Genomic DNA, 19,969 nt, shown 5'->3' with positions numbered 1-19,969 from the left:
GTAATTCCTTCTACTAGTGTTTTATTGGACTAATCCATCTCTTTTAGAAAAAGCATGACCTTACTTGTGGCCCTAACATCACAATCTGCTGCAGTCTATTGATGGTAAACAAAGTACGTACAACAACGTTTATTGACGTCACCATGGGGAGACAGTACACTTAATGACTTTTTCCATTTATTCTATCGTTTTCTTGATAAATACTTTATTGATTCTCAGCATGACACTCGGTATCTTTTCAAAATGTCAGTTCGTGCTCCCATCAGCGATATTGTTTTGGGGTTTTAAGGGTGCTGAAAGGATACAATAATGATGTGACCCGAAGAATAAAAGAACAAAAAAAAAGCTTTTGAAGCACAAAAAAAGTTACAGAGTGAATACAAAGCATCAGTAATCTCAGTTGCGTATTTGCCGCTGCGGGCCATTAAGGATTAATGAGGAGTTGAGCTGTTTACTTAAAGCAAGTGAACAGAACTGAAACATGACAGGTTAAAACATGGCAGTCGTCTCTTTAATTCATCTCCGGGCTTTTGTCAGTGAAGGAGCAGGTACGAAGGGATTCTGTGTGTGTGTGTGTGTGTGTGTGTGTGTGTGTGTGTGTGTGTGTGTGTGTGTGTGTGTGTGTGTGTGTGTGTGTGTGTGTGTGTGTGTGTGTGTGTGTGTGTGTGTGTGTGTGTGTGTGTGTGCATGGTCTAGCGATCAGGAAAGGAACAACAGAGAGAGAGTTAAAGAGAATGAAGAATGGGAAGAGGGTGGATAAAGACAAAGATGGCTGGATGTACAGAGACACAGAAGTCTGTTTGAATAATTTTTCAGATTTTTTTTTTTTTTAAATTTCACAATAGTTATGCAAATATATATTTGGAACCAGAAATACTTTAGATGCAAAACAGTTCTGTTAGAATTTTATTGGTGGAGTCAGTAAACTTCGATAAACACGTCTGCTGTTATACTCAGTGATGATATTTGACAGCTAGAATAAAATGGGAACATAATCATAGTTCAGAGTTAGCTATATTACTGAAAATAGTGATGGGAAATTGGCCACAAAAACGGTGACGAGCATAGATGGGAATGACACAGATGTACAAGTTATTGTAATTTTTACTGACACCACTTTTAGACAGCAGATGTGCATAATACGCCGGGAAACACAACAGGCAAGTAGGTTATTATGGCCGTCAGTGTTGCGTCATTGTGGCCGTAGCAGTCACGGCAGGAACAAAGAAGGGAAGTGAGACGTGGTGGTTGTGGTGCCACAAAGTCAATGTAGCGTGGAGGTCGGGTCGGATGGATGGGTTGGCAAAACATTGGACTTCACCATGGGAGACGGTCAGTTTTGCTTTTTGACTCCCATATGTTTTAACTGTCATTCTCCATGTGAGCGCCCTCATTCATCCCCCGCCTCCTCCCATCACTGAATTTATTTTCATTTACATAGACTGTTTAGCATGACTTATAGATCCACAATATCCACATGAACAGAACCATGCGCCAGCTTGAAATAATCTTGAATTAACCTTCAACTCCAACCAGTGATATTTAGCTCATACTGTATATATATATATATATTTTTTTTTTTTGTTACAGCATGTTGTTGTATGTGAACACGCTCAAGTCACAAAGCTCATTGCTGCAATTGTTGCTTGAGTCCTCACTCTTTGAGTTTCAGCTTAGAAACACTCTCTCTAAATCGTACTTGATAAATCGTCTGCCAGTGATTTGAAAGGTGAATGGAAACGGTGATTATAGTCTCCGTTGCAGGCGAAGACAATGTGAAAGAGAGAAATGAGGAGAAAGAGCAAAAAGAAAGAGAGATTATGTGTTTTTGCCAGAGATGGATTTGGATTTGGAGTCGGTATTTTTGTGAACACACCCACAAAAGCGATACTCCTTTGGAACTGCGCATGATGTAATAATGTCAACAGAAAAGCAGACAGACAGGACTGAATGCACTTAATTCCTACTTTCATTTCAGGGGCTTGAATGAATCCCGCCACCCCCTAAAGGGTCAAAGGAGCCACTTGTGAATGTGAAGGCATTTATTTTCTCCATTTCAGTCTCACGCAACACCATCAGTGACACTGCAATACCTCATCTGCCAGACTCATCGGACTTGAATCTCTGGGTAAAGTACAGGGTCAGAGGCCTTATGGTTCTGTATAGAACAATAATACAGAATGCAAAAGTTTCATAATTTAAATTTAATGCAGCAAAATAATACAAACCCCCCCCAGAAATGAGGCCATTCCAGAATTTTAAAGTGCTTGAAGTCGTTTTTTTGTTGTTTTTGTGTGATTGTCTTTGCAGGGATTGTGTGTGTGTGTGTGTGTGTGTGTGTGCGCGTGCGCGCGTACGTGCGCGCTCCAGCTCGCGTGTACCTTCGTAACTAAAATAAATGGCCGCACAGGTGCCAGATGTGAAGTGCTTAAACACAATTTCTCCCCAGCGATGTTTAAAACCCCGGGTACCCACAAGCAGAAATGGATGATTGCAAATTAAGACACCGTGTTATGTAACAAGCAAATTATTTTCACCGTGCTGACATGGAAGAAGCATTACTCACTGCCTTGCGAACTCCCCGGGTGGAGATAGAAGCAGAGGAAAATGCCGTGACCGCCAAATGTTTTAGCCACTTGCAAACGCTCATTTATCAACTCCTGACTGTTAATGCTGTTCTTACCACGGGCAGCAGGGAGTAGCGGATGCAGAATCCCGGCTCGGAGGGGAAATACTCATCAGAGATGAAGCGGATGCTGATCTGATTGCCTTTGGAGATGTGACTGGCCGGTACCGACTGCGACCCACACCAGCGACCCAGGATCGTCTTCTCAGTCGGATCCTCTATTTCCACAAAGTCGTACCTGGTGAGAGTGAGACAAAGAAAGAGAAAGGAAAAGATTAGTTTGGTCTCTCGGATGTCATTTGTTATCGGGGCCACTACTTAAAAATCGCAACTTCCTGCTGCTACCGGCTCAGTTTGACCTCTGACACGGTGAATTTACACCTGTAAACGTGCATGTTAGCTCATTTTTGATTATATTTTTGCTTGTTATACATGTGTCCCACAGTCCGTGTCCTTCTCAAGGTGAGATTGTTCATATCATCAATAAAGCTCCCCAGGGCAAAAAAGGTTGAATGTCATTAAACAAAAGAAAATAAATATATCCTTAATAACAGGTTACAGTGTCTTAGCCGTGAGAGATGAAATGTTTCTCTATTATTTAACCGCTTGGATTAAATGAAGTAAAAAAAATCAACTGAAAAGTGCCGGTGTATTGAGGACAAATCTCATGTCAGTTGACTGCGCAAGCAGTTGTTCTGACTGTTAAGCAATTAATGGCCACTGATTCAGCCTTTTGACGGGCCTATTACACCAATGCTACATGTTGTCATTGAAATATTGTTTTTAATTAAACCCCGCACACATTATATTGTGTGTTTACTGTGCAAAAAGAGCCAGGACTCTTTATTTAGACTGCGAAACAAATTTGCAGCGGTTTAAGTGGAAAAACTGACTTGGTAAATCATTACATTTACATTCCCATCAGAGATTTCAAGACATCAATATGACCAGAAAGTAGATCTACAATAGTGCTTTGCAAAACAATTTTTTTGTTATCTTTTATTACAACAACAATTGAAAATTGTTCTATTTTCACTGTGTAAATGTGAATTTAAATGAGTTTAAATTAGATAGAGAGTTTTTCTGGCTATACGCATGTAAACCATGGGAAACTGCAGCAGCTGCTGATGGGTGAAAGTCAAACAACTTCAAGCATTTTTGGAAATAATATTTAATTTTAACATAATGATTTGAACATGTTTAAAGTGTCGTGAAAATCACTCAACGCAAACGATGACGTGCATTTTAGTTTCAGTTCAGTTTTCACAGACTAAAAGCCCCATTTTTGCTTGTTGTCTTGCAACCCTGTAATTACATGACAGTCTCTCTCCGCCGGCCACCCCGCCAGTCCATAATAGTAAACATTATGGAGTGCAGAAGCATATGGCTGAGCTCCAGACTCCTTTCGGTGCGCCAATGCAAACATTGACCAACCTCTGCACTTAAAGACAGGCAGTTCAGGAGTTCAGCCTTTTTGTTTTTTTATTATTTATACCTGTGTGTAACCAGGGGCTGCTGCTGCTGCTGCCGCCGCCTTCAATACAGCCTTGTTTCACTGGCTCTTCACAGTCTGGGATTAATCACTTTGCCATTTGCGTCAACAGGCACGCTAACCTCTCATTCAGCGCTGCCAATTCGGATATTTGGATTTCGGGAACATTGTTTACATTTTGAAATGGCTTGACAGATTCAGTTCAAGCTGGTTTCAATAAAACAACATGAAGGGGGACATGAGGAATGTTAAAAATGGATTTTCTCTGATGTTAAATAAACTGAAGGGGTGGGAGGTGTGTCAATAAATGTATTGACCCTGCTACCTTTTGATTTGGAAATGTATACAGGAGGTCTCTTATCTGCACAAACAAACGTGCTGGAAAAAGGTAAAACGGAAACGGTTCCTTTGCAAAAACGATCGCAGTTTAACCGTGCAAATGTTGGACAACACAAAGGGTAAAACGCTAATTTATTTAAATTGATGCGGCACTGCCACGAAACGGTTTTGGAAAAGGATGAAATATCAGTTTAGCTTGTTTCTGCTGTTGTAGATGGAGGTCAGTGAAGAGAGGAGCTTTCTAAAAGTCATCGCTCAGACAGCTCCAGAGCTTTGACAGATGGCTCATCAATAATGCACGATGCCCTGATCATTACACATCGCCATGTGTTCAGAATCACCATGTTGAACAGCGGTTTCTCAGATTTACAAATGCACCGACACACATACCAAACTGTATGAACAGTCACAGCGAGCAGGACGCGATCGACAAAGGAATCTCGCGTATGTCACAGCACTGCCAGAAAATGAGTACCTTTCAGTGCACTGCAAGGAAAACTGCGTTTAATATTCACAAAGCTTTCTCCTACATAGTTTCCCCCTCGTGTATTATTTATAGATACAATATCTGCTGTGGAGATGATGCAGATTAGCAGCACAAACACCTTTTTTTTTTTTTTTTTTTTTCCCTTCTTTCTTTTCAGACTCAAGATGGAGAACATAAACGCCTTTTCTGAGAACAGTCCTCTCCGGGAGCCGTCAAGCACGACTCCGCTGCCATGCCAACCAGCGGCAGAGACCAGTCGCTCTCCGATGTGCCTCTCCTCCAGTGGATTTGGTAAGAATGCTTTTCATCGTGCCACAGACAAACAGAATAGCAGATGAGCGTTCTCTCTCCCTCCCCTTCCCCACCCCACTACACAGCCTCCCTCTCATCTTAGCGACGACTTCTCGCTCCAGGCCCGCCGCCGCAGCCCAACACGCCTCCCTCCCACCACCGATGTTTGTTTTATCCCCGGCCCCTCGCTGTGAATCACTGGACAAGACATTACAGTCGTGTTCATTTGCATCACATTGTGCACTGACACAACGCTAAGAGCGGCCTATCAGTAGCATCGTGTATGGTTCGTTTTTTTTTTTTTTTTTCTCTAAGACCAGTGGAATGAAAAGTCTAAGGGGGGATTTTTATGAATACATTTTTAAATACACATGAAAGATAAAGCAGCAGACGAGGCCATTGGCTTCTGGATGTGTGCATGTATGTAAGAGAGAGAGAGAGGAAGAGACAGGGGGGAGAGAGAGAGAGAGAGAGAGATAGAGAGGAGAGAGAGAGAGAGGGAGAGAGAGGAGAAAAAGAGAGAGGTAAAGAGGGCGAAGCCCTTGTGAATGTGCTGTATGTCTCTGCTTGTGATTGCATGCTGCATTCATCTGCCTGCCAACCCTGCCAAGAATGTGTGTCTTGGGATCTGATCAAAACCTGTTGGGCTTTTCGCTGGGAGGGTTGGGAAGTCTTGGATGGGGAGGGAGGGTGGGGTGTGGTGTGTGTGTGTGTGTGTGTGTGTGCGTGTGCGTGTGTGTGTCTGTGTTTGGGGGTGTGGGCGGTGGATGAGAAATGCTACAGCTGGAGCAGTAGATGGGGTGTTGACTTGCGTGACCCCCGAAAACGATGTTGTTATTGTCTCCTGCCCCTCTCTGTGAGGTCGCTGACGAGTGCAGTCTTGTAAAAGGGCAGGACTGCACAAAAGTTGTCAATCTGCGACCTGCCCCAGTGAGCCACTTTCCCTCGCAGGGGATTTGACAGCAACACTAACCTCATTCGTCAACAGGGCGAGCCAGCCCCTCATCGCAGGTGCGCTCGGGGGAGGGGGAGGGGGCTCGAATTACCTGAGCTCGCAGTCAACAGCCAGTAAAGAACGGGATATAAGCGGCATGCATGTGGAACAGACACATGAATCTAAGAAGGCAGCACATTACAGCACTTTAGGCAATTCAATTAGCTGCGATCCGTCTTTATCAAGACTCGATCAGAGCCGGAATCAAAAGCATCTCATTGATCAATGGAGCAAGAAGTTCCAGGAACAGAGGCACGCTCATTCGTGCCCACGTTTTCTTTTAACTGCCCTAATATGTTCGTCTCAAAAGATAGATCTTCACTCGGTGCTGCTGCCATATCAAACATCTATACCTTGTCGGCTCTGTGGAGAAAGTGCAGTTGTCATTGACCTGGTCGACCATCAGGGGGCTCTCCAGGAATGACTAGTGAGGCTACCCTCCCCCTCCTCCCTCAGCTCTCCTCCACCTTCCCCCTCACCGGGCTGCACCACGCTAACCAGTCAGTCGTGATATATTGACAGCAAGGTACTGATCATAATGCACAGAGGGGAAATCGATCAGTTGAAATTGAATAGCAGCAGAGGCAGTAATTGAAAGTGGGCTCCTCGATAAAGAAGAGGGTGTACCCTGTGTGTGTGTTTTGTTTGTGTTCATGCATTGCCATTCAGAGGGGTTGGCACATGTCTTTCAAACTGTTCCGTAAGCAGCTAAAAATATCGACTACATCTTGTAAAATATGCCGGCCCGGACCCGCGTCAACACAGCGTCCTCGGTCAAACAAATCACTCCGCTGCTGGGTGTTCAATATTCACGAGCCTCCACGGCAGCCCAAAGGCAATTTCACAAATGGCCACACTCTGACGATAAATCTTTAAAGATGGACTACAACATGGGCAGGACACGTCTTTAACTCTGACAAACATGTGTCTGGCATGCCGACTGGGAACAGCCCCACATCTGATGGGAGTTGGCCAAGCAAGTAGAGAGAGCGCACCACTGCTTCTAACTGATGTGGAAAGGCCTCCTCAACGTGTAATATCCTTTGAGGCAACATAAGCAACTTTTATTTTCTAAAATGAAATCTAGACAACATTGTTGTGTATTGTATTTTGGGGTTGGCCCCATCAGTCAGATCAGTGAGCTTCAGGTCAGAAAAACAACAAAACCAAACTCAATTCTCCTTCCTGTTAGAGCAGTCAGCTTGTAAAGTGCAACACTAATAGTTGAAATATTCTTTCTAAATAAAGCAAACAATATTTGTTTTTAATTCATACGAATGGCCTTACTTGCATATCCCATCTTCAGGGTCCTCCAGACCGAACTTCTCATCAAAGGTGAGCTGGATCCTCATGTTGCCGGTCGCCACTAGTCTCCAGACTAACACGGTATTCCTGGGATAGGTGTGTGGGAAGTCTGGGCTGTGGACCATTCCCTCTTCAGATACTGTTATGACTTTCTCCTGATGGGAATCTTGTACTCCTAAAACAGAAAAAAACCCAAAAAAACAGCATTTTTAGTATAGACTGTGCAACAGTTTGATTGGTACAGATGAAATCGCACAGCCGTGGGAGCCGGTCCAGTGTGTATTAATGACGAGGGATTGATTCGGAGAAGCCATTCACGTTATGATTTGAAACAAAAACACGTCGAACACTTTGCAAAAACAATATTATGTCGTCTGAAATATTAACCTGGTGCCTTTTCATAAAAGGTGAGACTTTAAAAAAAAAAAAAAAAAAAAGAAGTCTAGATGGACTCCGCCTTTTTTTATTCTATAAAAAAAAAAATAAGCAAAACTGATCGAGTCTACGATCATAAAATCGCATTATTTGTATGGTCGTAAGTTTGTGTTGAACCGTGTTGATATTATTAGCACAATGCAGAGTGTTTTGAAGGGAGCACGGTCTGATTGGTTTCACCACACTCTTCTCACAAACCCACTAATGCTCACTGGGACCAGCAGCAGGGTTTAATCACAGTGACGACGCTTGTCACTCTGCTCCTCCCGGGGGCTCCATCAGACCCTGTCATCTTTCTAGATGAAAAAACTGCCAGCATACTTCCACCTGAGCCTCACCGTCATTGTAATGACAACAACCCCGAAGCCACGCTGATTGCAAGGACCACTTTTTTGTTGTTGTTTTTAAAAAATTTTTTTTATTTCGGCCGGTTCAAAATAACAGGATTTATACCATTTCCCTGTTTTAAGCGATTAAAATCATTACATGAAAACATACTGACGCTGCTACTGCACCAAAAGGCATACTGAGACATACGGGGAGGGGGGGGGTGTTTAGAGCGGTTTTGAATGCACTTTTCGTGAAGCTAGATTAGCTGTTTTCTGACCTCCAAGCGTTTGACCTCAGCTTGCCTTAACCTGCCGTGAAGCTGCGCCTCCAGTGTGGAGCTGACATCGATACCGTTCTTCTCACATGATGGATAAACAAAATGTCGAAAGGCTGAGAGAGCAACCTGCCTTCCTGGCTGTCCTAAAAACGAAAGCTGCCTTTTAAAAGCAATGCACCGTGAAAGGATTTGAAACACAATAGAGAAACCGGCAAAACCCTGCAGAATTAGGAGTTCAAATTAAGCACTCGTCAACGCTGCAATAGAGAGAATTCCGCAAATATCGACACTGGCTCAATATATTGTTAATTATCAACGTGCTGTGTTGAAATTTTGATCACTTTCACACCGGTAGCTTTATCCCATCCCCAGCCGGCCGTCAATTAGTTTAAGCTGTATGTGTTTACGTAGCGCTGATGAGCATTCAGTATTCATGAACCAATCCAATACATCGAGCCGTCAGAGGGAGCAGCAGGGGTTTAATGTGCTCAGGAGAAGGAGTGCGCCGCTTGAAGTTTGTTAGTGCATTTAACGGATGAGTAACCCCCCCCCCCCCCACCCCCCACATCCCACAAACCTCCCCCTCCGTACAACTCTGACAAATTTATGGTCGCAACACATTTTGAGCTCAATTACTCGTACTTTATTTTGCCATGAATTTGATTTAGGGGACGTGATTCATGCTCAGCATAACAGTTCCACAGCAACTCTTGATGTTTTCTCAGGATGGTTCCAAGGACAACAAAAACGTGTCTGAAGGAGCGGTCACTGGAAATGAGTGAGTAAAAAAAACAAAACAACAAACAACAACCTCGGCTGGGTCTCTTCGTCTCGCAGCTCCAATTCTGTTAATTTAAAGCAACAACCTGAAAAACAACTGAGCTCACGTCCCTGTTGCTGTTGTTGCCAGGCTTTCCGTTTCTGACATGGCACAGATGCGACTTATAATGATAACATTAAGCACTCCAGAGCAATCTTTGAAATAACGTTCAGACAGAGATTCATTTAATCAGATTTAATCAGCCGGTTCGCGAGCTGAATCAGCTTATTGTTATTATATTGCTGTATTGGCTAACTGCGGGCCGAAGCTGAACGTTTTGGGCCACCGATCTCAGCAGCTCGCAGTCTTGAGTCGAAGATATGGAAATAAAGGAAAAGCATTGTTCTCGTGTTGCAGTAAAATGCGAGACCCGAGGCTGGCTTAGCTTTCATACGTGGACAAGCGAGACGGAGACTCTGCAGGAGAAAAAGGCTTTCAGGACGAGGACGAGTGTGTTTGTCGACACGCAGCCCCAAAAACTCTACACGCAGAATATCGTTCGTTGTGCAGTCCCGTGCTCAAGAGCTTCAACATGCGGAGACCCAGAGTTTGACAGGACAGCTGTGCCTCGTTACGGTTGCTAAGCTATGATTGGTCGATCACTGTTCAGAGGAGGGGTTTAACAAGCGAGCGTTTCTTTACCAGATGCTCATCATTTTTTAAATAAGTCAATTGTTGTCCATTTTTGATTTGATTAGATTTGCTTTTCAGAATTCACTTATCATTTTTATAACGGCGAACCTGTCTATACCAAAAATTGTTACATCAGTTTGGTTCCTTTTACACTTTGTGTTTAGGTTTTGTTGTGAAAAGATAAGCGTCCAAATATCCTCTCTGATCCAATAAAAGCAGATTGTAATTTTTTTTTTTTTGTTTGTTAAATCAAGATGTAATTTGATGACATTTGGAATTTCTCCCCCCTGGCATCCCCTTTGATGCTGTCCATCAGTTAGTGTATATATATGGAGAAAAAAAACAAGAAACCCCAAAACTATTACTTCACATTGCAGATATCACTTTGATGTTTTCATTTGGGTTTGGTGGCGAGCCAGGTGGGAACAGACTGAATGACAGTGTGCCAGATGCAAAGAAAAACAAAGCCCGGGCATGAATTCTCAATGAACGGGCTCTTTCATAACCGTGCAAAGAGTTTGGCCTCAAGTGCAAACTGTCTGAGTAAATGAGGGCCACCTTCTCGGGGGCAACAATCAAATCTCTTTGCTAAACCATGTATGCACTCCTCGCCAGCAGAAACTAGACATTTCACCGAGCACTGCATTAAAGAAAAAGACGGATTTTCTGGCTAAGAATTAGGGAGCGCTTCACAACCGCGTGATACTATTGAAATAAATCCAATTCATTATTTGTTCTGCTGTCAATATATAGATTTGATGTCTTTACCGTAACTACTGGCGTAATGCTCCTTTTTAAACTGTGGCGCGAGCAGTGGCAACATGCGAAGTTTGATTGACTGTTTTTAAAACCATTTGTTGGCTCAGGAGGAAATGAGCCGACAGCTTTCATGCTATTAAAGCTCGGTCCTCCATCACAATGACATGTTTTTAATTACATCCCCATTATTGTGCGCTCTAACGTACGTATAGGCTCATAAAGTACACCAAGAATAATGTAAAAAGACTATTTGATTCTTTAATGTATGACTCCAGATGCACTTGATGGAAGATATACACATGGTATTAATAGAAGTGGCCAAAAAAATGTACTTATATCACTATGAATATATATATACATAATAACATAATTCTCTGGGACAATCCATTAAATCCATTAAATGTTGACTGGAATGCCTCTTTATTCAGGCTATAATTAAAGGGTGAATGTGAAAGGAAAATCTGAGCTCGCTGTTAAACAGAAAAGGGAAGAAGAAGAAGAAGAAGAAGAAAAAAAGCCCTTGACATGAAAGCATTAGGTCCTGAAAAGGTATTCCAGAGATCTTCATGGATGAAATCATACTTAATCCAAAAAGTCTGCAAATATCCCGCTTAATCCTCACACACTCATCACAAGTAATTGCAGTAGGTGGGGGGGACAATGTGTTTGCATTCCTCTTTGGTTCAGGTCTTTGTGCAGGAAGCTCAAGAATGAACCATCCGAGCGATTCTTCGTCGTGGATCTTTTTGTTCACTTGCATCAAAGCAGGAGGTCCTTCAGAGCGAGCTCCGTCAAAGTACGTCAGCCGAAAACTAACATTTGATTCAAGGTAGAATCCAAGGTAAAAAAAAAAAAAAAACAGCCTTCTTCTTTTTCTTTTTATACATATATAAACAATACTGTCTTTTCATACTTCTTCCTTTTCAACCTTCCTATTGATACCCTCCCTACGTGATTTATCCTCTGAGCACTGTAAAAATGCACAGACACGCTACCTCTCGGGCCGGATCCTGGGTGTAACGTTGACTCTGAAATGACCTCACTCTTAGGGTTAACCAATGTCATCTAATGATCAGAGACGCCGTACCCCCAGAGTGAATTACCTCAAACATGACTTTTCCTTGACCTACTTCTTTTTTTTTTTTCTTTTCCTCTGTGAGGAAAGTAGAGCTGACTATTAAGGGAGGAAGTGACTCTGAATAAATAGGAGTCTATACAGTGAGGCCATTGTGCTTTGTTCACACGTTAGTGGGTGAACCATTCATGCTGTTAAACATTAACCTTTCCCCTGCCAAAAAAAAAACTGCAATGCACATTTAGAGACAACCATGGACATGTGCACACTTTCATTAGTGCACAAAAGCACTGACCTACAACAATAATACCACAAATGTTATAAGAATTTAAAAGAGCAGTATATATATCTTAACATACAAAGGCTGCCCAGCAATCATTCAGTACAGTGGATTCAAAGCCTGTGCACCCCCCCCCCCCACACACACACACATACATGCGTGCATACCCAGATGCTTTATTAAACGTTAGATAGCTTTAAGCAAAGATTAACTAATGATAATGGTCTCTTTGTTCAGACTGCTGCATGTTTCTCATAAACAAGCAGTAGGCGGAATGAACACCATCCATTCTCTGCGAGGCTCACTGGATTAATCTTTCTGCACATTGCAGTGTTTCATTAAATTGATCCCGAGCTTTGGAGTTTATCTGGTACTTGTATTGCATGTAGTATACTTGCAGACATAACTTTTGCCTTCCTCGACCACACCAATATTCAGACTGACACGAGGTCATACAAGAATCTTTAAAAAAAAGAAGTAGGAGTCACTGTTTGCTATTTTAATTGCCTATTTCCCTACCGACCACAAATTCCCAGATCAATTCAAAGTAGTATGGAGAGTTGTATTTGCTCAGTAAATTGGCCAAATTATAATTTTTTGCAATTTTTGGGGGGGCTAAAGATTGGTCCCCTACCACACAGTGTTCCCCCAGCAGTTCACGGCAGCTATTTCCTGTCCGGGCAATCGACAGCTGGGTCGCTGTGACACCAAATCGTTTTTAATTTCAGCCCCTCCACCCCCGTTACCTGCTGATCAAAATGAACGCACGTCAAGTGACGAAACCGTACCTGACAAAGATTTCCCTTCTCTTAGTGAATGTGTTTCAGCCTCCATGCAATCACTCCGGCATCTGCAGCTTATTAAGTGGATACTACAGGTGCAGTAAATTCCCGACCCGGCTTGGGATATTTATTGCTTTTGGGTTTACAGTGAGGCAAAAAAAAAAAAAAAAAAAAAGGGGGAGGCTGAAACACGCCATGGGAATCTTTTATACCATTAAAAATTAATTTGGCTGTGTGGGACCCCTCTGTAGCTATTTGATCTGCCAGGCGTATGCTCCTGTGCGTTGGGCCGAAGAGGAAGTGCAACAGGTTTGACACCCTAAGTCCCGATACGTGTTGCTGAAATGAGGGCAGAAAGATGACTCGACAAGATACACGCTTGTCCTGTAAAAAATTTGAAACACGTTTCAATAAATTACAAAGTATACATTCAAATATTTAGTCACCGTGTTTAGTACTGTGAATGAGACGATGCAGGTACTCTACACGATGAGATGTGTTGTCGTTGCTGGGTCATGTTCATATACTGAGTTTAATCATGAGGGTTCAATTATTCATTCTTGTGTATACTGTATATTATGGATATCCACCATAATGGGAGAGCAAAATTGATTCACTCATGTATTAGGATCAGTAGCCTACTTTATTCAGCTTTATCATAACAGTAATTTATTTAACTAACAGGTAAATGACATTACATTAGCCTACTGACCTCTTAAGTGGTATTGCTAATGACTGATATTTCATTAGTATGGTTTTTAAGAAATAATCAAAATATGAATTATATGAACTTTTCCTAATGTTCTAGGTTTAAGAAATTAAACAAAGCTTAGTAAATCATAATGTTAAACGTCAATACTTCCAGAATCACAAATAGAACTCGCCATACGTATCAGTTGCCACCCAAGTATCATAATAGTGTTGAATGGACGGAGATACGCACATCATCCCAGCCTCAATATCCACCATATTCATAGTTAGTATGGATAATATCCTCCTTATAGATTAAATATTGGGAGAAAGATCCCGGCACGGAGTCTGACTGACAGCACGAGTAGAATGAGCAAAGCTGCTTAATCTCCACACATCTCTGGCCCAGAGATTAGAGAGCATCCCATGGCAGAAATTTCACAGATGATATTGATTACAGTGTCTATCAACAGCTGCATATACTGCATGACCTGCTGCAGAGTCCCTGGCAATACAATAGACTTCAACCTGCTCACCTCCTCCTCTCGCTGGGAAATAACCCTGGGTACTGTTTTCCACAAATACAATTAATAATGTGAATAATGATGGTAAATCTACAATTATAAATCATAATTAGCTAGCTTGGAGGGGAATCATTGTCATCACAACACCCATGTTTCAGTACATCCAATATTGGAAAGTAAATATCCATCCATCATCTATATATTCTGCAATTTTTGTGAATTTTGTTTGTGTGTTTTTGATTCAGCAGATCTGTTTTTAAATATCATCCTTATGTTAAGATATTATGTCAAATGTTACACAGCTATTGGACATGCAGAATGCAGTTGGGACCCTAAAGTCTATAGGGCTCACCAATACTATACTGTCCCGTCACTCACAACTGCAGCAGACAACACACAGACTCCACAACACAAGATGCAGTCACAGCGAAAATACTATCCATTCAAAACATGTTTCCTATGCTTTTTTTTTATTATTTTTTTTTTTAGAATAGGATTTTAAGTTTTTATTCCAATCCTTAAAAAACTTGTCAAAAACAATGTGCCTTTTAATGTATATCGCCTCAAACAAGAGAAAAATAGGTTTGTATGTAAATATGGTGTCTTCCACGCTTGGTTGTGTCGGACATATTGGGAATGACAGAAAGCGGACTGAGACTGATCTCCATTAAGACAAACAGTAGCGGGGCTCTTAAAAAGGCAGTTTCCTCTTTTTGATTATAACATCAACAGAGGAAAAAGTTTGCAAAACGCCACACTTCGTCTAGCAGTTTAAAGGAGTTCAGCTCCTTTTTCGCTTTTGCAAACCCCTTAAACATCAAGTTCTTTCCATCAGCAGGTGGACAATTATGACCCGTGAAAGCATTTTAAGTGAAGGGGTCAAAAAGGAACGTAATCAGTCCTGGCACTGAAACATAATAATGTGATGCTTTATTGATCCCTGCAATGACATGCTACATTTTTATGGCGGCTCTACCTACAGGCGGGGGGGGGGGGGGGCGCTGCGGAGTGGGGTGGGGGAGGATGGTGGGGAGGGTGGGTGGATGACCTGCTCAGAAACACTTTTGCAGGGCAGATCATTTCAGAGGGTGCAGTCGTCCCCCACACCAGGTCAACCTGACCAAGTGGGGAGGAAGGACATCTGTTGACACCTGCTGCAGAGGCAGAGCAAAACATCTGCAGGTCGTATCAGATGGCCCAACCTTATACTGCTAGTTTGTGTTTGAGTGCGTGTGGGTGCACGTACGTGTGTGTGCATGTCATATTCTGCTACACCTTTCCCACAGAAGGGTACAACAGAGTTTACGTACGTTACATCTCACAACTATAGGAATATATTATGTTTCATCATCCCAAACAGACGGTAGCTCGGAACAATGCAGAAGATATTCAACTTGTGTTTTTGGTTTCATAAAACAGGTCTAAATCCTTTGTATCATTTTCAGTAAATGATACAAGCCACGTGCTAAGTACTTGTATACTAATTGTCATTAGAAGTATACTATTAAGATTGAAAAAAAAAAATATAGTGTAAACTGAAGTTTGAAAATTAAACTGAGACATTTTGTGTCTCTCTGCAGCAGCAACATCAATTTCATATTTATGGATGAAATTAGATCACAGTTTCTGGATAACAATAATAATACAAAACAGATTGCAGTTCATTTTTCCACAAAAATAACTTGTGCACAGAAACGTAACAACGAGAAGATGCCCCGGAGCCCGCGCAGGATTTAATTTCCATAACTTCTATGAAACATATCCTTAATGCAGTGTTATCTGAGAAATGATTACAAACGGTGATAAGGTTTTCCAAAGTCCACAGCTGGCGGCCATTAATGATAGTGAATACGGCAGTAGTGCGCCAGCGCACGGGGTGCTGTGGGAAAAGGCAGGCACACCAAAGCTAAACCGAAGTCTTAAAACCCCTCTGGCTTTTGGGCCCTTCCAGCCCGGGGACTGAAACTCGTCAGCACACAACGGCCTCTCCTCAGATTACAATGGTTCCCCGTCCCTCAATGATTTCTCAGAGCCTCTAATTAGTGCCCACACTTGTGTTCGGCATCCAGAGCAAAATGAGATTGAGTGTCGCTCTTTACACTCCAGCCGTCTATTTGTGTTGTCCCAGAGGAATTCTGTGTCTGAGCCTCTGAGCCTGGATTTAGACACAATATCAGCACCAAAATCGGTCGTAAAGTGAGGAATAAATCCACCCACTGCCAGTATTTCGCCTTTTACTTCATGACAAAAACACAGGCAGTTTCAAGTAAATACAGAGTTGTTGTTGTTTGTCGCTGTTACCCTCTAAAATATCTTGTAGAGTCAACATTGATTTGTTTGGAGCTTAAAAAAAACCCAGCCATAACCGCCAAAAAAAAAAAGACGAAAGTGTTGCACCAATGAAATATTTTAAGCAACGTAAGGACATCACAATATTGACATACAGATCTCTTGCGCAGGAAAAAAAAAAAAAAAAAAAGAGCCAAAACAGCTGCCAAACCCTTGAATAAAGATATTGTACAATCAGGCTTTGCATTAATGAAGGATGCCACAGATCAACCTGGATTTTCTTATCAGCTGTCAAACTAAGAATCAATATCAAAGGTAATTATTGTTAAGTGGATTGACTGATAAGTGTGGAACCAAAAAGTCAAATAAAAAGACTGTGACATGTTTCTCACAAACACTTGGTCTAACCTCCCCTTCTGGCTGGAAACCAGGCGTTGACAGATGAACCGCGTCTTTTTTGAACCTCTCTTCACAGCTGTGGACGGCAGCTCCGGGCTGCTTTGTAGTCACATCTGTGAGCTGGACAGCTGGATATTTGGAGAAAATTACAGTTTGATCTGTGGCAGCCAGATTGGAAGACAGCTTTGCCGTACCAGAACCAGACACTGCAATTAAGACTGATCAAAGATCCAGTTTCTTTTTTTTTTCTTTTGCACTGAACGTAGCTGAGAGGGCCAGAAACCGATCACAATCCACTTTGTAGCTTCTTGGCTCCCGGACAGAAACATTGGAATCGGCAATGAGCGGCGTGGAGGAGGTCAATAATGTTTTCGACTAATGATTTCTAAATTGATGTTGGACCACACATCTGCTCTGGGATCTCTGTAAAGCTTAGGTTGCAACTTGGAGAACAGCCAAAGTCACACACCGAGTGAGTTTTTCTTCACACGTCCTCCTCCCCTTGTCCCATTACTTTAATCTTATCTTAAATCGTGAAAATCCACGCAACATAAACCTCCATAATGCTCGGAGTACAACATTTCCTGGCTCTTAAAAACTTAGCGTATCACTGCCACTGAGTCACAGCCGCCTAAACACAACAGCTGCCTCGACCCCCTCTCCCCCCCAAAAAAAATCATACAATTTACATAGCAAACATAACCTCTGAACAACCCTTTAAGAAGCTTGAAGCAATGCAAGAAAATCTGTGTGAACACCTTCAAAGATCTAATGAGATTTTCAGCTATAGCAGATTGAATGATTAATCCAAAGCATTCAGGGAGGAGACATGTGAAAATACATTTTCATTTTGGGCAATTTTAAAAATGAAAGCCTTTGGTCTCTGTCTCTGCCTCCAGATACGGATCGATTTCTCTAAGCAAGTTGCCCCGGATCTCTAATTACCGCCACCCGACCAAGCCTTCGTAACCTTTTGGTCCAGCTGTCTAGAGAAGAGGGGCTGCAGTCCTGAACCCAGGGTAATGAAAGTATATTCCTTTCAACCTCTATTTACCGAGGGAGGATTTGCTGAGCACAACTGCTCTTTTCCTATAATATCCCGCTCCCACAGTTACCACAGACGGTGTAAAGAGGTCAGAAGCACAGAATTATAACTGATGACCCCCTTGGTTAAAAATAAATAAATAAATAAATAAATAATAATAAAAAAAAAACTGCTTTGTGAAACATTCCAGCTACCAGTACGTTGCTTTCCACCATCAATACCCTAACAGAACGCACGTCGTCCAAAACTCCAGGGAACAATGTCTGTGCATACATCCCGGCATGACAGCTTGCCAAGGGGCTGGCTTTGCTAAACCAAGCAAGTTTGTACCTGGATCTTCAGAGTTGACATGAGTAGCAATTTCAGGATTAGAAAAATGGGAAAATTGATGTTTCTGAGGGGAAATGTCTGCAGGCGAGGGCAGTGATTTAAGAGCCTGCAGGTTAATTCCCACACTCACAGGGCAGCTCTCTATGAGTCCATTCATTCCGGGGTTCCAAGAGTTTTATTGAAATCACGACGGCGGGATAAATACGCCGGAGCGTAGAGGATACGGTTTTGGAAAACAAAGTTACAACTTGTTTGAAATACAAAACCTTTTGATGAATCGTCTTATTTAACTCGCTTCCTCTGCCGCTTTACTCTTACCGATATTCGCAGTGTTATCACATCAGTCGTATTGCTTGGACCTTTGCGATCTTTATAGTTTGTTGCTTTTTGGTGATTTATAACTCATTTCACCCTTTGAAACGAGGCTTCTTCTTTTTTTTAAATCCATAAAAAAAAAAAAAGCTACCAATTAGATACCATACAATACCAAATGTCATAAAACACAGCATGGGAAAGAAAGTAAATGGGGACAAATTAGTTTTGTCCATTGTTCTTCATGTCAAAAGTTGGTCGTTGTGTCGGCAGTGTGACTCTTAAATCAAATTGCTGTCTTCATTGCTGCAGAGCTCTTGGCTGCTGTCTACATTTCAGTTTTTTTTTTTCAAGTCAGCAAAACAACTACCTCATCAGTTAGAGATTTGACTAATCAGAGTTTTGGTGGGATTAAGAGTGGAGACATGTTGCTGCATTCCTGAAAAAATATTCCACAGAATAAAACCCACACGGCTGAAAATGTTGCAGATGTAAAAAAAAAAAAAGAAAGAAAGAAAAAAAAAGAAAGTAACTGCTTCAGGTAGCTTCTGCGTAAAACTTAAATGATGGCAACAGGATAGATTTGGCATTTTGCAAACAATGGAATATCCCTCCTTTCTGACGTAACAGTAGCATGTCAGGCTAAATGAATGAAATATGACATTCGAGTCTCATAGTCAGGCTACAGTTTGCTGCCTTTCACTGAACCAGATTTGAGGATATCTTAAACTGCACTGTAACTTTTATCCCATTTTTAGCTTTCTTACTGTTTCAAAGACTGTTTTTAATGTTTTAATCACTGTTCCTAATAGTTTTTAAATGTCCTTTTCCTCATGTTGTGATGCTTTTAATGGTTTTATGCGAAGCGCGTCGAATTACTTTGTTGTTGAAATGTGCCATACAAATAAACTGGCCCTGCCTTCACCTTAGCTGGATCGCTGACCCAGTCACTGAGCAGTCCAATCACATGGCAATTATCAAAACAAACCATGACGATTCTCATTTCAAACAATTTCACTCCATATAAACACATCCTGTGATTAAACTACCAGCAGCTGTGATTGGGAAAAAAAAAATATGATAATGATTCACCCGCGTTCAGCTCAGTGGTATGTTATGTTAATCAGTTTGCTCTCTACATGTTTTTGTAACTCATCAATTAGTTGTTAATTGCGCAGGGAGGAACTTAATTAATTCTCCCTCAGCACCTGAACTGCACCTAACCCTTGTTTGACCTTCAGTCACCTTTGCATTCAACAACATGCACACAGCATCTGACAATGATTAACATCTGCCGAGGACTACTGGGATATGACCAAACTCAGTGGGTCTCATGTTTGTGTGCTCGTTTGGGTAATGTTTTTGTAAAAATTACAAATAAATGGAAACTCTAAGCGCTCGGCACCCATTTAGCCTGTTTAATCATCCAGACAGGTCATTGAGCCTCTAACTGTC

The 19,969-nt window shown here is 41.9% G+C and overlaps 1 protein-coding gene across 2 annotated transcripts in view; it reads right to left on the bottom strand.

Moving 5' to 3' along the window:
* Positions 1-19,969, bottom strand: part of pdgfc (platelet derived growth factor c) — a 44,239-nt gene that overhangs the window by 8,042 nt on the left and 16,228 nt on the right. For both annotated transcript variants that reach the window (XM_069701715.1, XM_069701716.1), the window contains exons 2-3: positions 7,517-7,709; positions 2,684-2,864 (exon numbers count right to left, since the gene is read on the bottom strand). In XM_069701715.1, the coding sequence (XP_069557816.1) occupies positions 2,684-2,864; positions 7,517-7,709 (374 nt within the window). The remainder of the gene's footprint in view (positions 1-2,683; positions 2,865-7,516; positions 7,710-19,969) is intronic.

This window comes from Brachyistius frenatus, unplaced genomic scaffold (assembly GCF_029030835.1).
Source record: "Brachyistius frenatus isolate BFR_SWC_R1_liver_20210118 unplaced genomic scaffold, ASM2903083v1 Contig_38, whole genome shotgun sequence".
NCBI lineage: Eukaryota > Metazoa > Chordata > Actinopteri > Embiotocidae > Brachyistius > Brachyistius frenatus.
This window is presented reverse-complemented; position numbering and strand designations above follow the sequence as displayed.